The sequence below is a fragment of the Dermacentor albipictus genome, chromosome 1 (assembly GCF_038994185.2).
Source record: "Dermacentor albipictus isolate Rhodes 1998 colony chromosome 1, USDA_Dalb.pri_finalv2, whole genome shotgun sequence".
In the NCBI taxonomy this organism is placed as follows: domain Eukaryota; kingdom Metazoa; phylum Arthropoda; class Arachnida; order Ixodida; family Ixodidae; genus Dermacentor; species Dermacentor albipictus.
In genome coordinates this window covers 181,612,009-181,630,439 of record NC_091821.1, presented here as the reverse complement: position 1 = coordinate 181,630,439, position 18,431 = coordinate 181,612,009, and the positions used below count along the sequence as shown (strand labels likewise).

General features: G+C 47.0%; 1 protein-coding gene across 1 annotated transcript in view; it reads left to right on the top strand.

The window, feature by feature from the left end:
- LOC139053090 (O-acyltransferase like protein-like) overlaps positions 1 to 18,431 on the top strand; it is a 54,832-nt gene that overhangs the window by 17,225 nt on the left and 19,176 nt on the right. The window contains exon 9 of the mRNA XM_070530238.1: positions 5,404 to 5,569. Within this exon, the coding sequence (XP_070386339.1) occupies positions 5,404 to 5,569 (166 nt within the window). The remainder of the gene's footprint in view (positions 1 to 5,403; positions 5,570 to 18,431) is intronic.

Below are 18,431 nucleotides of genomic sequence, written 5' to 3'. Positions count from 1 at the left end.
GTCCACATGAACAAGAAGCAACGCCGAAAGCGCATATATGTTTCTGCATAGCAGTCGAAGGCTACCGCCTTTTCTCCGAAAAGCGCTTGTGGGGAAAGTTAGCTTTTGAAGCGTAGGCGTTGCTGATCCGTCGAGACAACGTATAAACGCATACATATATGAGTGCTTGCTAAAATACATTTCTTTCATTACCTGCACCAAATAATGATTTCCGAAATTACCTACCACTGCAGAGCTGTTTTTGTGATCTCAATAAACCTTCATGAATCCGATAAAGATAAGGTGTCATTCTGGCCTGTGCAACAGCAGATACGCATCATCTTTCACTGCCAATCGACCTAAATAGCCGCTTCTTGACCTACTTCTGACTGCCAAGAAAACACGATTCAAAATTGACCTGTTTTTTTTTTTCCTATTCAGAACTCTATGAATCGTTCGCCAAGGCGATAACTGATAGAGAAGACGATGGTTCTGGTTGGTCACGAAAAGTCACTGAAACACAAGCCTCGTTTACTGGCACACGGCCAACATGCGCTCAGCTCGCGCAGTGTGCCAACCCCGTGCACTATGCGCACTCTCATTTACACGTTCAAATTTCAAACATGGGTTGAAGCGATGAGCATGGGAGCCGCGTTCCAAAAGCGGCTTCGATTGGTGGGTAGAGAAGACTCACTATTCGAATCACATACATAGCATGCGGGAACCTTGTAGCGGATTGGTGACCCAACACGAAGTTGTTTGCCGCTTGCGCAGTGCAGCCTTTCTTAGCGTTAGCGTTGCATCGCATGCTAAGGCTAACGCAAACGTTTTACACTATACTAAAACTATCTAATTAACACTGCCGTTGACCGTAGCGAATACTGGTGCTGGTCCTGTTTGCTTCTCGCGTCGCAATAAGTGCGAATTCCTATAAAAGATAAGAAAACGAGATTGCCGTGTGTGTGTCTGTTAAGGAATGGTGGGGGGAGTGCGTGCAAAGTGCAAGTGAGTGCGTCTCTTTACATAGAGTATCTATAGGGCCACGAGAGGTACTGTCAAGTACGGCAGAGTTCTCAGCCAGTTCTTTGAATAAGACTCGGGTACGCGGCATTCGCTTTCGTGTGCGCGCATTACGATGCCAGGAACCCCGATCCCCCGGCGGTCAACGCAGCGACGGCCGCCGCTCGCGTAGTTTGCCTTTTCAGCGTCGATGACGGCGACTCGATCATGTTCTGGCGACAGCCGCGCAGGCCCCTCCCCGCGGCTTTTGCTTTCAGCCCCGGGCGTCTCACGCTTTCTCCGAAAAGCGGCTTCAGTGCTCGGGGTCACTGAACGGCTCTCTCGTGGTAGCACGGGTTTTCGTGAAGCCGTCCCAAGGACAGCTTCGTGGCTTGCATGAGACGAAGCTCGTGAGGGCTTGCATAAGAAGGATAAGCATGCAATACACAGTGACCGCCTCGATTTCTTAGACCCTTTACTATGACAGAAAATTTTAAAATTAGTGAGAACTGGCTGGAAACTCGTTCTCGTGTCTAAGATGTCTCCGTGTCCTTTCTTTTTCACCTCGCGCGTGCGCGCTGCCGGTCGCAACTGTGGGCACTCGAAGCCATATGCAGCCTGCCGGAACTGCCCTATTTTGTTTGTTGTTTTCATAGCTTAAGTGACACTGCACACTGAAGAATTTTTTTACCGATGTAATGATGGGAGGGCTTCGAAAGTTATTGAACATCAAACATTTTTCTTTTGCGAGAAGTGGTATTACAAGTAGGAGAGGGGCTGGATGGTAAACAACTGGTTGTCGCACTACGACATACGCCATGTATTTGCTCAGAAATGATGGCATTGTTAGCGGTTCTAAGATATGTAGACCTAACTTTGCGTAAATCAAACTAGTGAGCCGGCAGGGAGCGTGAATATACAGCCGCCTTAGTTGAATTGCATCAAGTTATCGAGAAAACAAGGAATCAATTGATCCCCATGCTCGCTCAGTTTTCGGTACTTTTGGGTAACGACAATTTCGCTTGTAGAAATAAGTTTTTTTTTTATCTAGAACTTAGAGACACTAGAAGCGGACCCCTAGCACGCAACCGTTACTTGCATAAGCCTTCATTTACGTACAGCTCAACAAACGTAGTAATCCGCCATATTCAGCCACATTTATATATTTGAGAGCACGGCATAGCGAACAGTCCAATCAACTTTAAGATAATTAAACACATAGTCTTCCGTTCGCACTCCAACTATCAAATATTACACCCGTTCTGGAGCTTGACGACAGCTTTCAGTGCTCTAGGATTCAAAAGGCCATTCTATGACGCTTTTTTTTTAACACAAATCTAGCCATGGTGAACTTGCATGGCCCGCTACAGTAAACCATGGAAGAATAAACAATAACATAGCTTGATGTAAATTACCTTTGCCAAACAACAGGTTTTGAGTGCGTTAGAGACATGCCACATTTGTCCGACCTGCAGCCACCAAGGAATAATCGCGCCTAAAAAGGAAGGGCAAGAAATTGACCGACTTCAGCGAATCAGATAATTCCTTGGACTTGTCCATCTGATTATGACTTACTTTGCTTTAGAGACTGGCGTTGACTTTAGTAATCGCTGACTTCGTCAGATACCTCCTTGAACTCGTCAGAGATCGACTTACCACTGAGTAAACACGACATTACCGGGCGTCGTTATTCAGGCGCAATTCTCAAGAAGAGAAGCGAAAGAAAAAAGCGCGCCTTTTCAAGCTCAGAGCGCAATGATTAATAGTTTCGAAATAAGATAAGCAGCTGTTTACTTCTGCTACTTCCGGAAGTCATCCACGAACCTGTCGCATTTGCATACTACGTATTTCTGACGCTTTGCTATGCATACGTGCACTGTAAGCAATAAGCGATGACGCAAGCGCGTGGAGGTATAGTTTGTTGCGTTTTGACGTATTAACTTTCTTTCGTTTATTTCATGCCCATTGCTCAAGGCTGTTATAGCCCACTCCCTCGTCGACCTTACGCGTTCGGCTCGCTCGTGTTTCTTGTTTATTCTTATTTTTTGCGCTTTTCGGAATTTACTGTTGCATATAGAGCGCTAAGAGGAGACGAAAAAAAAAAAGACCCTGTAGATTCATTTCACCTCACGCCATGGCCGTGTTGAATAGGTCTAGATCCTGCTAGCATATGCGGCACCTCACCGCGTTCGCTAGACCCCCTCGCACTTTTCCAGTGACGTCAATGATGAGTGAGCGGATAGCGATCGGGAATTTCGAGTTCTGCGCAGTGCGGAAATAGCCCGCGTTTGCACGCAGGCGAGCAGGCCACTTAGGCATTATTTTGGACGGTGTCGGCGATGTGTAATGTATTAACGAGCGCCGAGAAGCCCAGCGCAACTCCTTGCGTGCCTACACGAGGGCGTCGAGAACTCGGGCGCGCTATCGCGGGGCCGTCCATAGATAAGGCGTCGCTACAGGGGGGCCCACCGACCTGCGCTCTCGACAAGGACAGTCCCCGCTTCCGTGATTCGTATCGAATGCAAATTGATTGCTAGATGCGTTCACCGGATAAGCTCTCTCTTTCACCGCCGGCGCTTTCGGCTGCAGTTCGCACGGCTTGCAACGGAGTGTGCAAGAATGCTCGAGTCCTCGCGCGCGCACTCGGCGCTTTCAGATTTTGACGCGGGAATTCGTCGCTGTGTTTACAACCGTCACCTTTTCAAAGAATTGATCACGCAGCGGGCCGGAAATGTGCCGGTGTTCGCTGCGCGCTGCACGAACGTGGATGTGTCTTCTCTCTCTTTTCTTTCTTTCTTTCTTTTTTATCGCCGTGTGCGCTTAGACAATTGCACTCACCGCGCCTGCACGACGGAATCCTTGAATCTATAACCAGTGCAGCCGGCTACGGTGAAGCGTGTTTTGCGCCCTCCGAGAACGGCGGGACAAAGTGCGCGCTGTAATCGAAGAAGATGTAATCCTTTCGAGTGTCTTCGACACGAATTGGACATAAATGCGAGACGGCAGTGAAACGTGGAGTCGTGAAACAGCGAAGACGACGACTACGAAAAGAACAAAAATAGAGAAGTAAAATGAGGATACATGTGAAGGACTGTTCAAGAAACACAGCTCACATGCCAACAGACTCGCGCGTTGCTAGACGGAAAGTGCGATCTATCGTTCTCGGCTGCATTTACCCACAAATGCCTCTTTTTGTTTAAAACGTTTCGACGGGTGAACGGATGAGAAATTGAAAGCTCGAACAGCCCCCACGCTGCTCATACCTTTAGACATTTTCGGGCGATGTATTGCAGCAAATTCCTGGTATAGCCTTTATTTTTTTTCGGTTGAAGAAACGTCAGAAAGAAATCGAAGAAGAACGTCTACATTCCGCCGCACCTTCTGAGTACATTTTTTTTTTCTCAGTTGCTTCTAATCACGGAGTTCTTAGCAACAGCGCCTGCTTTGTGGACTGACTGTCTTCAGCAATGCAATTACAGTATGTCCCCTCAATTTGTTATATAAAATATTTTGTTATTTTGCACTTATCCGTCGATCGCAGATTTAATATATACACCCCGATGTCTGTTACCCCAAATTATGTGTTGCTGAAAAAAGCGTTCTGTTATTTCTTAAGGGTTCAGAAGCAATAACATAAGCGTGGCGTACAGCAATGTGCTACTATAGTGTTTCCATGATAACATAACAAGAAGAATAAGAAGTACCTGAGAATAGAAAAGAAAGAAAGTAATGGAGTAAAAAAGTAACTAAATAGGAGAGAGAAACGAAGAGGGAAAGGTAGGGAGGTTAACCAAGGACGTGCTTGATTGGCTACCCTGCACTTGGGGGGAAAGGAGGAAAAACAGATAAGAAGCAAATAATAAAAATAATAAAAAGTGCTACAAAGCATTGCGCGAACAAACTTAGGTAGCCAAAGCAGGAAAAAAGTAAGGTCACCAAAACTGCTTAGGCCCTTAATATGATCGCAGGACTTCAACCATGAGAGAATAAATTGTCGAGAGAATTATTTAAATGGGTTGCACGCAAGTGTTACTTCTTCACCACTGGACGCATAGCCGCGACATACCGTGATATCGTTCGCGCGAAACATTTTTTTTTAAGCTCGTAAAAACTGTACTCGCGGGTAGAATACTTCGAGCAAGTGGGCGCTGGCGCGGATAAGAGTACTGCACCGAGTTTTTTGGGCGCTCTTTCTAGCTGTGATTTGTTTCCTTTATGATCTGCCGTTCTACAGAGAATGGGGATCGAGGGGGGGGGGGGGTGTAGACAGGTATGCTTTATCTCAACCTCTGCGCCAAAGCCCCTGCAAAAGTCAATCGAACAGAACGGCGCCACACGATGGACGTCGACCCCGCAGCATGATTTGCAAGCGCGCGACGCGCCCACATTGCTAGCGGCTGACGGCGGGGCGGACTCGCTTTGCAGGCTGACGGTGCCCGTGATGTTCATGGTGGGATTAGGCTTCGTGCTCAGCATGTGCATACGTGGACCGGCCTTTTACGAGTTCCTGGGACACAACGACGAGCGCTGCTACGAAACCTGGTGGATGGTGCTGCTGCACGTCAACAACTGGCAGTCCTTCCTCAACATGGTGAGAGACGAGGGGGGTCGCACTTAGGGGACGCATGGTTCCCGGCGCGTGCGGGGTAAGCGAGGATCCGGAACGGCGCGCCCGATACTTGGAACGGACGCACAAGGTGTTGGGATTAGGGGACTCACGTTACTGGGAACTATTGGCGAACATTGAAGTTGGCTTTCCCGTAGATCGAATGCGGTTGCTCAGTGAGCTGCGCTTTCAACGTGAGGTGTTTTAGCCACGGTGCAGAGAAAACGCGCGAGTAGCAAGAATAGTAGCAAGAATAGCCAGCCCTGTGGATGATGGGATGCTACTGTGCTCGAACTTTTTTCCCTAATCCCAAATGCCATTAGTGGCTACTGGCTTGCGTTCCATATTCAATGCATGGTAAGCCTTCGAGACATTAATCGCAAGGCATTAATGCGCGCATTTGATGTGAATGGGTTCGAGAAGTCTGCTTTGGCCCATAGGCGGACTACATTTATTGCGAAGTTACTCATTCAAACAAACCTGTGGGAACAATTAGACGTCTTCTCCATGTATTATTGCTGTTATCCTATATAATTGTTACTAATTATTTATTTTTGTGGGTTGTAGTATTGATCTTTGTGTCCTTGTTGTCATCGTATATCCATTAAGGGGCCCGGGCTGAAGCAATACCGTTTGCCATTTGGAACAACAAATTGATCCAGGCTACGACAAAGTAGGAAAAAAAAAACGCTCAGTGGCAGCAATTATTAGTTCTTTACTTCGTGATCTTATATTGCAATTATGTCACTAGAATTAGCAGAATGTGTTAAGAGAAGACCTCTGAAATCCCTCATTTTATATGGCGCACGTTGCTTTCTGTATTATACCTGAACGTTAGCCTTATCCAAACGCGACTCTATACCGAGCGTTGAAAGTCGCTATACGTTGGCAAGATTTTAATTCGCATTCACCCGCTTATCAGCGGTGGCAAACGGTCACATTAACTAACGACGTCTTCCCTAAACCCCAGAAGGCGTCGCGGAGCTCCCTGCAAAACTTCACAGGTGTGATGAACTTTAACACGTGATGAATGTGTCGGCATTCTGAGCAGCGCCACTCACGCGGCGCGATTTCCTGGCGCATCTTTAAAGTGCTACGTTCGCTTTTTACTCCTGCATGCAGAGGGAGAGAGAGAGAGATTAAAAAATGGACGAATGAACGCGATAAAGAAAGGAATTATTCATCTGCCGCTCGTCCCTCTCTACATACACAAACTGAGCCAGGCGCCGAGGAGCGCGAGATCAATCGCCTAACGCCTCAAATAATCCATTACCCACGTGGTGGACCAACAGGCGCTCTTCCTCCTTCAGGTGCGTCATTCAGGCGGCACGAAATTACTTGGAAACGAAACCGGACCACGGGGCGAGCTGGGCCCCATAGTCGTCCACACTCGCGGCCGCTTCGATCGTGCGCGTCGAGCGTGAAATTGAGAAATATCGCGGAAACGTGGCCAAATGCAAAGAAATTAGGCTGCCCGGCTGGTGGCCGCTAGGTGCAGCGCCACAGTTCGGCCCCGCGAGCCCCTTCCTTGCGCGCCCTCGTTTTCCTCGAGTCGGCCTCTCCTCCCGGCCGCTAATGGCGTCGTAGGGCGCTGGAATTATCGCCCCGAGCAGAAAGCACTTGCAGCTAGGGTCGCCTTCAACCGTTTTCAATATGCAGCCACGCGTTAGTTTGTCGATGACACTTTGTAGGGGAGGCTTTCCTTCACGACTTCGCTGCTGACGTCTCACATACGGCGAAGGATGAGGCGCTGGAGAGGAAGCAGCAGCTTGGAAGAGGAGGGGATTGAAAGTAAGGCATTAAGAAAAGCGAGACAGTCTCAAGTTTTCATAAAAGGCACTCTCCTCCTTCCTGTCTTGTAAGTGGCCACTAAAATATTGTTTAATAGCGTTTCGTCATCTCTATGGTGTTATTTCCCGAGTTGTATTTGTTTAGCTTGCTTTATTTAGAACGCAAAAAATAATTAATTAATTAATTAATTAATTAATTTCTTAGCCAGTGTCTAGCTGGTCAAACATGATAAGTTTCGAATTTTCGCAGAATTTGTCAGCGTAATTGGTTATTGTACTATACAAATATTGGAAAAAGAGAAAGCGCGGGAAGCATTGAACCTGAAAAGAGAGCAGCAATCGTGCGGATAGCCCATGTCACTTCTTGCGATGCCTGTTGTTTCATAAAATGAGTTCTCGAACTATATGCATCCGCGTAAAAGAAAAAAAAAACGTAAATATTGTTAATACAACTTGGGAATGCATCCAATAATGTTGCGTTGTATCACCATAGGGGCAGACGTGTCAAGAAAAAGCGTAAGTCGTGCAAAAGAGGAGGTGGGGGGGGGGAGGGAAGAGGAGGGTCTTTCATCCACAAAACAATGGTTACGAAGATACGCCATTACAGCTGTTGTCGAGAACCCCCTTTTTCTTTTTTGCCTGCCGCAGCTGTTTCAAGTGGGAAAACTCGGACCATGCTCGAACTTTGTGTGAGACATCCATTTCGAATAAAAAAAATTATCACCCATTTATGCTAACTCTGTTTGTAGTCAGTAATTATTAATGGCACCATTTACTTTACGTCAGGACCCGTCTTCACAAAACTTGTCTTGCGTAAGAGCTATGATCTATGATCGGATATTGCCGGGGCGATCATGTCGCTATCAGGAATATATGATGGCGGACGTCCGAGTGCTGATTACAAGGGAAGCTTACACAAGGGAAGTTTTAGGATTACGGATCCCTGCATTAAGGTGATATCTCCATTTACTCATGAGTCATTATTATTGGAAACTCCCATATGCTCTGCACCATAATCCTGTTTGTTCCGAGTGTCAGTAAATGCGTCAAAGTTACATAATTTTTAGGGGTGTGCGAATATTCGAAATTTCGAATACGAATCGAATATTTTCCTTATTCGAAGCCTATTCGATTCGAGAAATGCATATTCGTAAATTCCCGAATATTCGAGGACGGCCGAATAATGGTCGAAACGGCGAATATATTCGGACAGACTGTGAATAATTTAGCAATTAACGAATTATACGCTTGCTCCACATTGTCCTAAGAACATGTTTATTCACTGAGAGCTTCACATGAGCCGCTCACTATCTGTATGATCTGCATCAAGATGGCAAGTTGGGCCAGTTGGTTGGGCTTCATAGTAAGGTTCGTTACAGCGCAACACAAAACAAGGACAATAGAAGGTACAAAACGACGACACAGCGTTACAGCACTGTGATCTTAAGTGCTGTAATGAACCTTACTATAAATGTGTACGCTCTGTTCCAGTCTATCTGCATCAGGCCCGTGAGACATAATCAGTTTCGATTTTTTTTTACCAAGCTTTATTCCAGGGCTCTTTCATAACAATATATGATGTACTTTCGGGCTTTGTAAGTATGCGCAATAAAATATGCACCTAGAAAATGTTACCTGGACCAATGTTGTCACAGTGCATAGAGAGCCTTTACTTTCTGAACATGTTGAGCAGTCAATTTTCCTTCGCGATAATCTGCAACAAGCGTTTACCTGACAGAGCATTACCTTACATTACCTGAGTGCATTACCTAGAATGAGTGCCTCTTCAACCTGAAGCAGCCTCGTAAAATGCAATATTATTTTTTAAAGGGTAATAAAGCTATTGTTACCTCGTTTTGCCATTTTTTAATAGTACACATATATTCGATATTTGATTCGATATTCGAAGACAGTTTTCCGCCTTATTCGTATTCGATTCGTATTCGAAAATTTCAATATTCGCACACCCCTAATAATTTTATTCCAACGTGCTCCAAACTTCAGTGAAAGAAATGCAAGATGATATGACTCTTCGTGCATACTCTAAGGTGGCGGGGCGGGAGGGGGCTCGTATTTAAAGAATAATTAAATATTGATATTTAGTGACCCGGTAGTCGTTTCGCTCTTCCTTAACAGGAATATTTGTATAACTTGTTGAAACCACACGATCTTGTTAATTATTGAGTGCTGACATTATGACGAAGAAGAAGCTTTTCCTTCACTATTGCTTACGGAATGCGGCTTGTCGAACATCCCGTCAAACATGGAAGTACTTGCAAAAGCAAAGCGGTCGTGCGTGGCGATACTCTGGTGACTGAAGTGCAATGGATTTGCATTGAGTAAGCGAAGGTTAACCAAAAGAGCCGCGCAGCTGAAAGTCTTCGATTTTTTTGCCTTGCCCCCTCTGGACAGAGCTGGTACGACTTCGCTTGTGTCCATGATGAGTGAAATGGATATTATAGAACTCTCTAGGACAACGCTACTACTACTACCACTCCGACGGGATGTCGCTCTTAACGATATAGAACTAAACGGGGAATAACACTACGGTGTATCAATTCTTGTATACCTCATGCGGATTGCACAACTAGATGTTTAGCAACTGTTCCAAATGTTTATGTCCACGCAATATGCCTTCTTAAGTTAAAATAGGACTTTTTTATACGTGCCTGCATCACAGGAGACTAGCGTTTTCTTGTAAGTCCTCGCGATTGTTTATATTTCATGAAGTGAATGTGTCAACGTTTTATGCAAAAATATGAAGTGAATATGTCAACGCAGAAATTTGAGAGACTTTTAGCGGTGACATGCTGTTATAACAAAGGTGTTTCCTGTGAACAAAAAAATATTGCTGGCTCTCCCGTTATCGAGAGTAGATGTCAGCATGAAATGGCTATCGGCATAGCAGATTGGTAGGAGATGATACTATAGCCACAATCTTAAAATGGCTTTCCTGTCACATCCAGGGACAGGAAACAATTGCGTCCATATGGCGTCTTTTGCTGCCTGTGTTGCCGCCGCCTTCAACCGATTTTCCTTCTTCCAACAGTGCAGCACACTCAGCGTCTGTCGCTACTTTTTCTTCTTGTCGCATCGAAGTGGTCGGCTGCAAATGTGCGGCCTTAGGTAGGCGACCGCATATTTCTGGCATTGTCGGCACAGTCGAGCAGTCTTCCGCTCTGGCGTGTAACTCGCTGAGCGATCGCTTTCCGGAAAACGCTTCCTATCTCTCCTTTCATTGCGCTGCATTGCTCGGCTTAAGCATTTGGGATGGCGACCTCACTGGAATGAAGAACGATGGAGACGCGACGCAGGCCTGAAAGCCTACTGAGCTGAAACGAACTTGTTTTCAATTGAAGCTCGTTGCAAGTCTCGTCTCGGCCATCCTCGGCGCGCCTGGCGCTGCCAGGGCGCTGCCAGCTTCGTCACGCAGCGTGGCGCCACCTTCGAGGTGGGGCAAAACCCGCGCCGCAGAACTCGCGTACCGCTGGCGTTGAAACGAGCACAGGCAACCTTGTCTCAGCGCCAAAAGATGACAATCAAGTATATAGTGACCTGTATCTGCTTTTTGAACGTCGCTATTGGAAATGACAAATTAAACTTCAGCGTACTAGAAGTTACAGCTTAAGTTATATTGTGAACAAACATTAGGAAGAAATCGGAAGCAATATTTTTGCTTCTAGCGTTTGTAACTAGCGCTTGTAATGCGGTCCTGGACAAAGGGTTGGGGGCCAGAGGCCGCATTTTCTTAACATTTGACTGGTTTCCCGGGTGATCACATTTTGTTCTCGCCACGATGTCCCCATGTTCTCGCTCCGTTCTCGTCTTGAGTGCCCGGATAACGGCTCTGGATTTTGGCTCAAGGTCTCTCGAAGGTCGCGGACAATGGGAGCTAAAAGCATTTCATGCTTAAAATGAAGTAGAAGCAGCAAGTGCAACCATAGAACTTTCCGGATCTGATCTTAGATTCTTTCGCACCTGTCCAAAATATTTTCGAAAATTTCTAGCTTTGTAGCAGACGTTTCACCGTTCCTCTTAGCAGGGAGCGAGATAGATTTGCAAGACTCATGAGCTATACTAACCAGTTAACGACCAAAAGGTCTTAAATAAAGAACCCAATAGAAAAAACTAGCTCGAACCAACGTCGGACAAGTATACGGTGGCCAACCGTGGCATGTGTGGTCCTTGCTTGGACATTTCGGTTGGGCCATTCTTGGGAACTAACATCGGCCTTACATCGGTCAACATTTAAGGTGCCGACCTAGGGTCGATCATTGCTGCTAACCGGGCCGTCTTCAAACCTAGCAAGGCCCATGACAATTTATAGGTCAGCCCATGTTGAACATCAAACCAAGTATGCCCCCTGACAATTCGATCTTGGCCCATGTTTGGGCCTACATCGATTTTAGCGTGGTGCACGACAATTTAAAGGTTGGCCCATATCTGGGACTACACTGAACTTAACATCCAAGTGACAACAATGACATCCTATGGACATCTTATGGATATCCACTGTGTTGGATGTGTCAAATACGTCCTGCGGACGTCTCTCACATGACCGTCTGGCTGCATTTTCATTGTCTTGCGCACGTCCCTTGCATGTCCGCAAGGGACAACATATGGACATGCCGCATACATTTTAGACATGTCAATAAATATGATACAGTGTTCGTCATAATGCCTGCTCTGGTCGCAGAACACGCTGTGCGACAGATAAAACGGGGAGAGTACCCACGCATCAAGAGCAGATACATTTTGTGCACACGTTACGCACGCTCGCAAATATGAAGAAGTGCAGCATACTGCTCATTCTTCTAGGCCTTCCACCAAGGGCAAGTGACTCATTGAACTAGCTGAAGTGTTGAAGTAAATTGCGTCAGAAAATTCGCTAAGTACGACTTGCCCATGAGTTGCAGACATGATAACTTCGTATTTATAATCAAAGTTATCAGATTTAGATGCATTATGTGGCACACTGGTTTCGTGAAAGCAGAATACTGCACTCAACAAAGGAACGAAAAAACCTACTCGTATAATGAAGGAGAAAAAAAAAAGCACTTGTCATTACAGAAGGTTATCACGTTTATTATTCAGTCAAGCCTAATATAAGTCAGGCACTTGCGAAAAAGCCTCATGCTGGGGTCGAAAGGCGCGAAATTGCTTTTGAATGCACCTGATACAGTACTTTGGCAACATACTTAGGCATGGCGCAGTTTTCACTTCGCATACCAAGCTGTCGCGGCCGGCCTTAGAGAATGTCATGCAGCAACCTCGGTCCCACGTCTCCTGGCCACTGTTGTGCCCATGTAGTTTCCAAACACCCTTGGCCTGACTTTTTTCCCTTCTGTGGCTAGCAACGGTAGTTGGAAGCTGACCTCCCCCCAACAGTTTTCCAATCGTCTCACGTCGGCCGATTCGACTCGAAAAAAAAAAGCGAAAGACAAGGAAAAGAAAGGCACTTTCAAACGAGGCATTGGAACACTGCGAGGATTCAATAATACACTTTCAGTCGTTCCATTAACTGGCACTTCTCAGCCCCGTTCTGGTCAAATCAAGACCTTCTCGCATGCAGGGAGTGCCCGCGGCACAGAAATACAAAGGGTGGGCAGCTGACGCGCCCCTCTCCTAGACCGCCTTCTTTATTCCCTGCGGCCGCAATCCGAGCCTAGCTTCCTCCGCTGTCAGGCATGACGGTGACGCCGACCGGAGAAAAGCGCGCGAGAGCCCCCCAGGGGACACTCGTGTCCCGGTAGTCAGCCGGCGGAGCCCCGCGTATTTATCACGCGGTTTTGCCCCGGCTCTTCTTCGGAGACGGGGGAATTGCGCTCTGCGCCCAGGCTTCCCCTATCCCGGATACCCCAAGTGCGCTTGCTCTCCGGGCCAACCGGTGACCGACCAGCTGCAACAGCAGCAGCCATGCAGTGGGCTTCGAAACTCGAGGCCCGGGACTGAGGCGCACTCGGCTTTCTGCAGCGCCGCACCTTTTTTTTGGACAACTCCGCGCGCGAATGCGACACGCCTAGTAGCTGTAATTGTCATCACGGGCCCTCGCTTCCACCGCTGCAGTCAGAGTGAGTGACGACTGGCTCAAATGGGAGTTGACAGACACACGATCCATGATCGCGGAAACGCAAGATGAGCAGAAAAAAAGGGAAATGAGAGGAGGTAAGCTAGCAATGGCAACGCTGAAAGAATGACATAAAAAAGGCAGACTGGCTTAATGAGAGGAAAGAAAGAAAATAAAGAAAGAAAGAAAGAGTCCTGCAGAATCCTTCAGCGTGCTTTCAGGGCCTTGCTCCGGACGACGAGTCGAACGAGGGTCTTTAGGAGGCTTAGGAAAAAGATGGGCGCGGGAGGGGCCTGCGCTTGCAGAATTTTCCCGCGCGCACGGGCTTAATTGTGCCCATAAAACCTGCTGCTCGCTGGAGCGGGGCCGGGCCCGACGGCAGAGCCTCGCAGAAGTGCGCGTCGCTTGAGCCGCGCCGCTGGAGGAAGTGCTACAGCTGTTCGGCAAGTACACGGTTTCAGAGGTTAACAAGGGGCCTTTATTGGGCGAGGCTTCGCGAGGTGCAGGTCGAGCACGCTACTGCTTTATCATTCTGACACTTGCTGCAACGTTTATGCCTTCGGCACAGCCTTTGGGGGAAGTACACGCACTTGGTTTCTGCTCTTACTTTCCTCCTCCTTCTCCTCCTCCTCCTTCTCCTCCTCCTCTCTCTCTGCATCCTAAACGAGAGCATTCTTTTTCTCTTTCTTTTCTCTGTGGTGCAGCATCGGCAGCCACATCGCACAACATCTTGACAAACAAAACGCGCTTCGTGCGCGCGTCGCAGCTTAAGCGTAAAAGTTTGCACCCGACATAAATAATACAGGTCGCTCAAAAACACCTAATTCCCCGATGATGTGAATAAACGCTTTTGCGTATATTCTCGAAAAAGGTTTCATTTACTGCAACTATTTACTTTGAGTGCCTAAAACTGGAAAAGAGGAATCGTTTTTCTTTTTCTCACGTACTACCAAGGCTGGGTGCTTAACGGCAAGACAAGGATACCTTCTTAAATTTTAGATAGAGCCTTATCGTTTTTAAGGCATGGTGTCAAATGATAGGCGCTCATTAGTTGAAGAAATGTTTTCCATTGGGCGTCATAGGTCGTATACTTACACTTTAATGTTTACGCTACGTAGAATTAGCTACCAGTAGGATTTATCGTTAACAAACCGGTGATATGTATAGGGAAGCTATAACTCAGGTATCTAATTGACGAAGCTTTGGTCTTAAGTGCTGTTTTCTGTTGGCAGGCTGCGTTCGCAAATAACCCGACCTTGTGCTTGGCTGGGCTCTGCTCTTACGATCAGTTCTAGTGTAAGCGCTCTTTTGTGAATACACGCCAAGAAAAGCTTAAAGGCAAATGAAAACGAGACTTGCATGCTGACGAAAGCGCAGGTGTCATCCGTACGAGCACTTATGCATTCTGCCATGTGTTATGCGCATATTACGAAACAATTTTACTTTCGCTTTCTTTATATGATATTATTGCGTAGAGAGAGGTATAAACGGGATGGAAAAGGCAGAGAGGTTAACCAGATAAGAGTCTAGTTTGCTATTTTGCACTGGGGGAAGGGTAAGGGGAAATGAAATACGGAAAGAGTAGGGGGCCGATAGAAAAAGCTAAGAATTAAAAAAAAATGTATGGAAAGTCGTGAACGTCCATGAGAATTACAGTCTCTCCAAAAGCTCCTCGAACGTAAAAATTTCAAAAGTGCCTTCACTTTCTTGTGGTGTGACCACTGAACAGGTCGGCGTGCTAGGACTGTCTGCTCCAAAAGTCGTCGGTCGTCAAGACGCGCCAGCGCGGTCGCGAGTGACTGCCTGTGTGCGCTGTATCAAAGACAACAAGCGTGTTCAATAGCTTCCTCGCTACCGCAGTGGTCACAAGCAGCGCAATCTTTTCTTTCGATGAAGAAAGCAAAGGATTTCGTAAAAGCGAGGTCATGCCACAGTCGGCTAAGTACTGTTGTCTCGGGTCGGGATAGTCCAGGTGGAGGACGAAGTCGAAGACAGGAGTCCATTCGATGCAGATGTGTGTGCTGGAAACTAGGTGTGTTCCCCAATGATTGTAAGGCATCATATGCAAGCACTCCAAGTTGCGCTGCTGCATCTGTTCTCGACAGCGGAATAGGCTCCTACACGATGTCTTTATGAGCAGATCAGGCAGTTTCATCGGCCTGTTCATTACCCATTATGCCACAGTGGCTAGGGAGCTACTAAAATATGACGTCGTGTCCTTGCTTGACGAGGCGATGACGAAGCTCTCGGATTTGTAGCAATAGTTATTCGTAGAGTCCACGGTGTATGGCGGAAAGCAAGCAATGTAGTGCTGCCTTAGAGTCGTTGCAAATGCTCCACTTTTGAGGTGGCTCCTATCGAATTATGCGTAGTGCGCTACGAAGAGCAGCAAGTTCCATGGCTGTCGATGTAGTCCGGTGTGATGTCTTGAACTTCAAGGTGGTGACTTTTGCAGGAAAAGTTACTGATCCTGCAGAACCGTTCACGGTGGTTGAACCATCAGTCTATAGAAGGGTATGATCGTTGTATTGCTCGTACAGAAAGAGCAACGAAAGTTGCTAGAGAGCTGGTGATGAGAATTGTGCCTTTGATCGAATCCCTGGTATTGTCAGTCGAACTTGTGGGTGAGCCAAGCACCCAAGGGGAAGCAGAACTCTCGCTGCAGCTGTGTAATCTGATGACAGGTACACACGATAAAGCAGTATCGTCTGACAAAAAGGGGCACTTGGTCGGTCTTCTGGCAATGAGGCGAGATAGTGGAGGCAGGTGCGAGCAAGTTGCCTGACGTGTGCTCTGAGCGCTTCCATAGCAATGTGAATCTTGGCTGGGTAGTCATGCGCAATTGCAAGGGCTTCGGATGTTGATGTACATCGTGGCAGGCCTAGGCAAACCCTAAGTGCCTGGGCCTGAGCACTTTCGAGTGTACGGATGTTAGTTCTGCAAGTATTGGTCAGCTCTGCCAAGAGAAAAAGCGTCCGGTACAGTTGCATCATCACGTGTACTGAAGTACCCGAGGCTTTTCCTCCCAAAAACTTGAAAAGATGAGATGGCACTCAGGCGTTTCTCTAGGTAGGCCACATGGGGACTCCAACAGATGTCACGGTCGGTGATTGCCCCTAGAAACCTATGCGTCCTTACATGAGAGATCATTTGTCCATCGATGGATATGGCCTACGAAGTCATTGGCTTCCAGCTAAATGCCACCAGTGCCCATTTTTCGGGAGAAAAATCGCTTCTCGGCCTTTTGGCTAAGATCAAAGTGTTTCTGGAGAAATTCTGAGGCATTGTTCCCTAAGGTACGCCGATATCAACATCATCGATTTTTGCTTTCTTGCACGCACTTGAGGACGCGTCACACCAAATGCCCAGACGCAGGTGTCATCGGCATAGATTGACAACTTCACCGTATTTGGTAGACGTTCTATGAGACCAATGAGCACAAGCTTGAAAAGTGTTAGGTTCAACGCACCACCCTGCGGTACTCCGCGGTGTGTATAATGTTGAGAAGTTGGGCCATCTACGGTATTCACAAAGAGAGACCACATATTTAAATAACTTCGTGTCCAACCACAGAGTCGACCACCGAGGCCAACCATGTCCAGAGCCTCTAATATACCCTCATGCAGAACATTGTGATATGCTCCCTAGAAGTCGAGAAACATGGCGACACATAATCGCTTACACGCCTTTTGATATTGAACGTACGTAACCAAATCGATGACGTTTTCAATGGAGCATCGGTGACGTCGAAAGCCAGCCATGGCATCTCGGCAAACTTCATAGCGTTCAAGCTAATATTCAAGTCTGGCGAGGGTCATTCGTTTCTTCACTTTCCCAATGGAACTAGCTAGTGCGACTAGGCGGTATGAAGTAACCTCTAGAGGAGAAACGCCAGGTTCGAGGAACCGTATCAGGCGACTGGTACTGCTCCATTTTTGAGGAACGTCTCCATCCTGCCAGTACTCATTGACAATGTACAACAATTCACTTCGCGTTTGTTCACCTAAGTGGCACAGTATACGGTAAGATATACCACATATTTAAATGCAAACATGTCCACAAACATGTCCGCAAACAAATGCAAACATGTCCGCAATGGGCGTTAGTAAGAGGCGATTGGAGAATTGGTGGAAGAAAAGTAGGGAAACGACAAAAGACGGAGACGTACAAAAGCACAGTTCGCAATAGGAGATCAGAAAATTTGGGCGTGGTAGTTCATAGTGTATTTTCTTTCTTTTTTGATTGTTTAACCTAGGTAGGAAATTATGCAGTATAATAGCAAGAGCTTGCTGGCGCAACCCACCACCCCCCAAAGGGGATGCTCATAACATCCATCCATCCATTCATACCATCTGGGCCAGGTGATGGCGTCTGATTACATAATGCAAGTGCCGCGTCGAGCTGTTGAGTGGTGAACGGCAAATCCATGTATGAATCCCGTGTGCCTGGAACGCAGTTAAACGTACGAGAACTTGTGCCCGCTGATTGGCCTGCAATCGTAGCACAGAAATCTTTCACTACATCGAAGTCTTGTCGGCATTGGAAGAGCGATATGGCCTTGAATGGGAAGCATTGTTCCGGAATAGAACGTATGACCTCTCACCGTTTTCCATATTTGAGACAACGGTTTACGGGAGTCAACGGACTCACAATATCTTCTCCATCGCTTGGATTCTAGTTCATCCATGCGCCGTTGTGTATTCTTTTAGTGCGACGGGCTATCCTTAGATCGTGAATGGACTTCATGCGCCGGCACCTTCGTTCAGCGCGACGACGAATCGCACGTTGCCGCTCCAACTCCAGGTCGAATTGCGAGTTCTTCGGTGAGCACATGAACGTGCCTATAGCAGCCTGCGTCGCTTCTTGAATAGCTTCTTGCAGTCCAGATGGAGACCTTTCTGACAAGCGTCCTCCACTAGGTTTTTAAACACAATCCAATCTATTCGTCGTAGTGCGTCAGGCGGCTGAGTGTTAGACATCCCGTCGATCT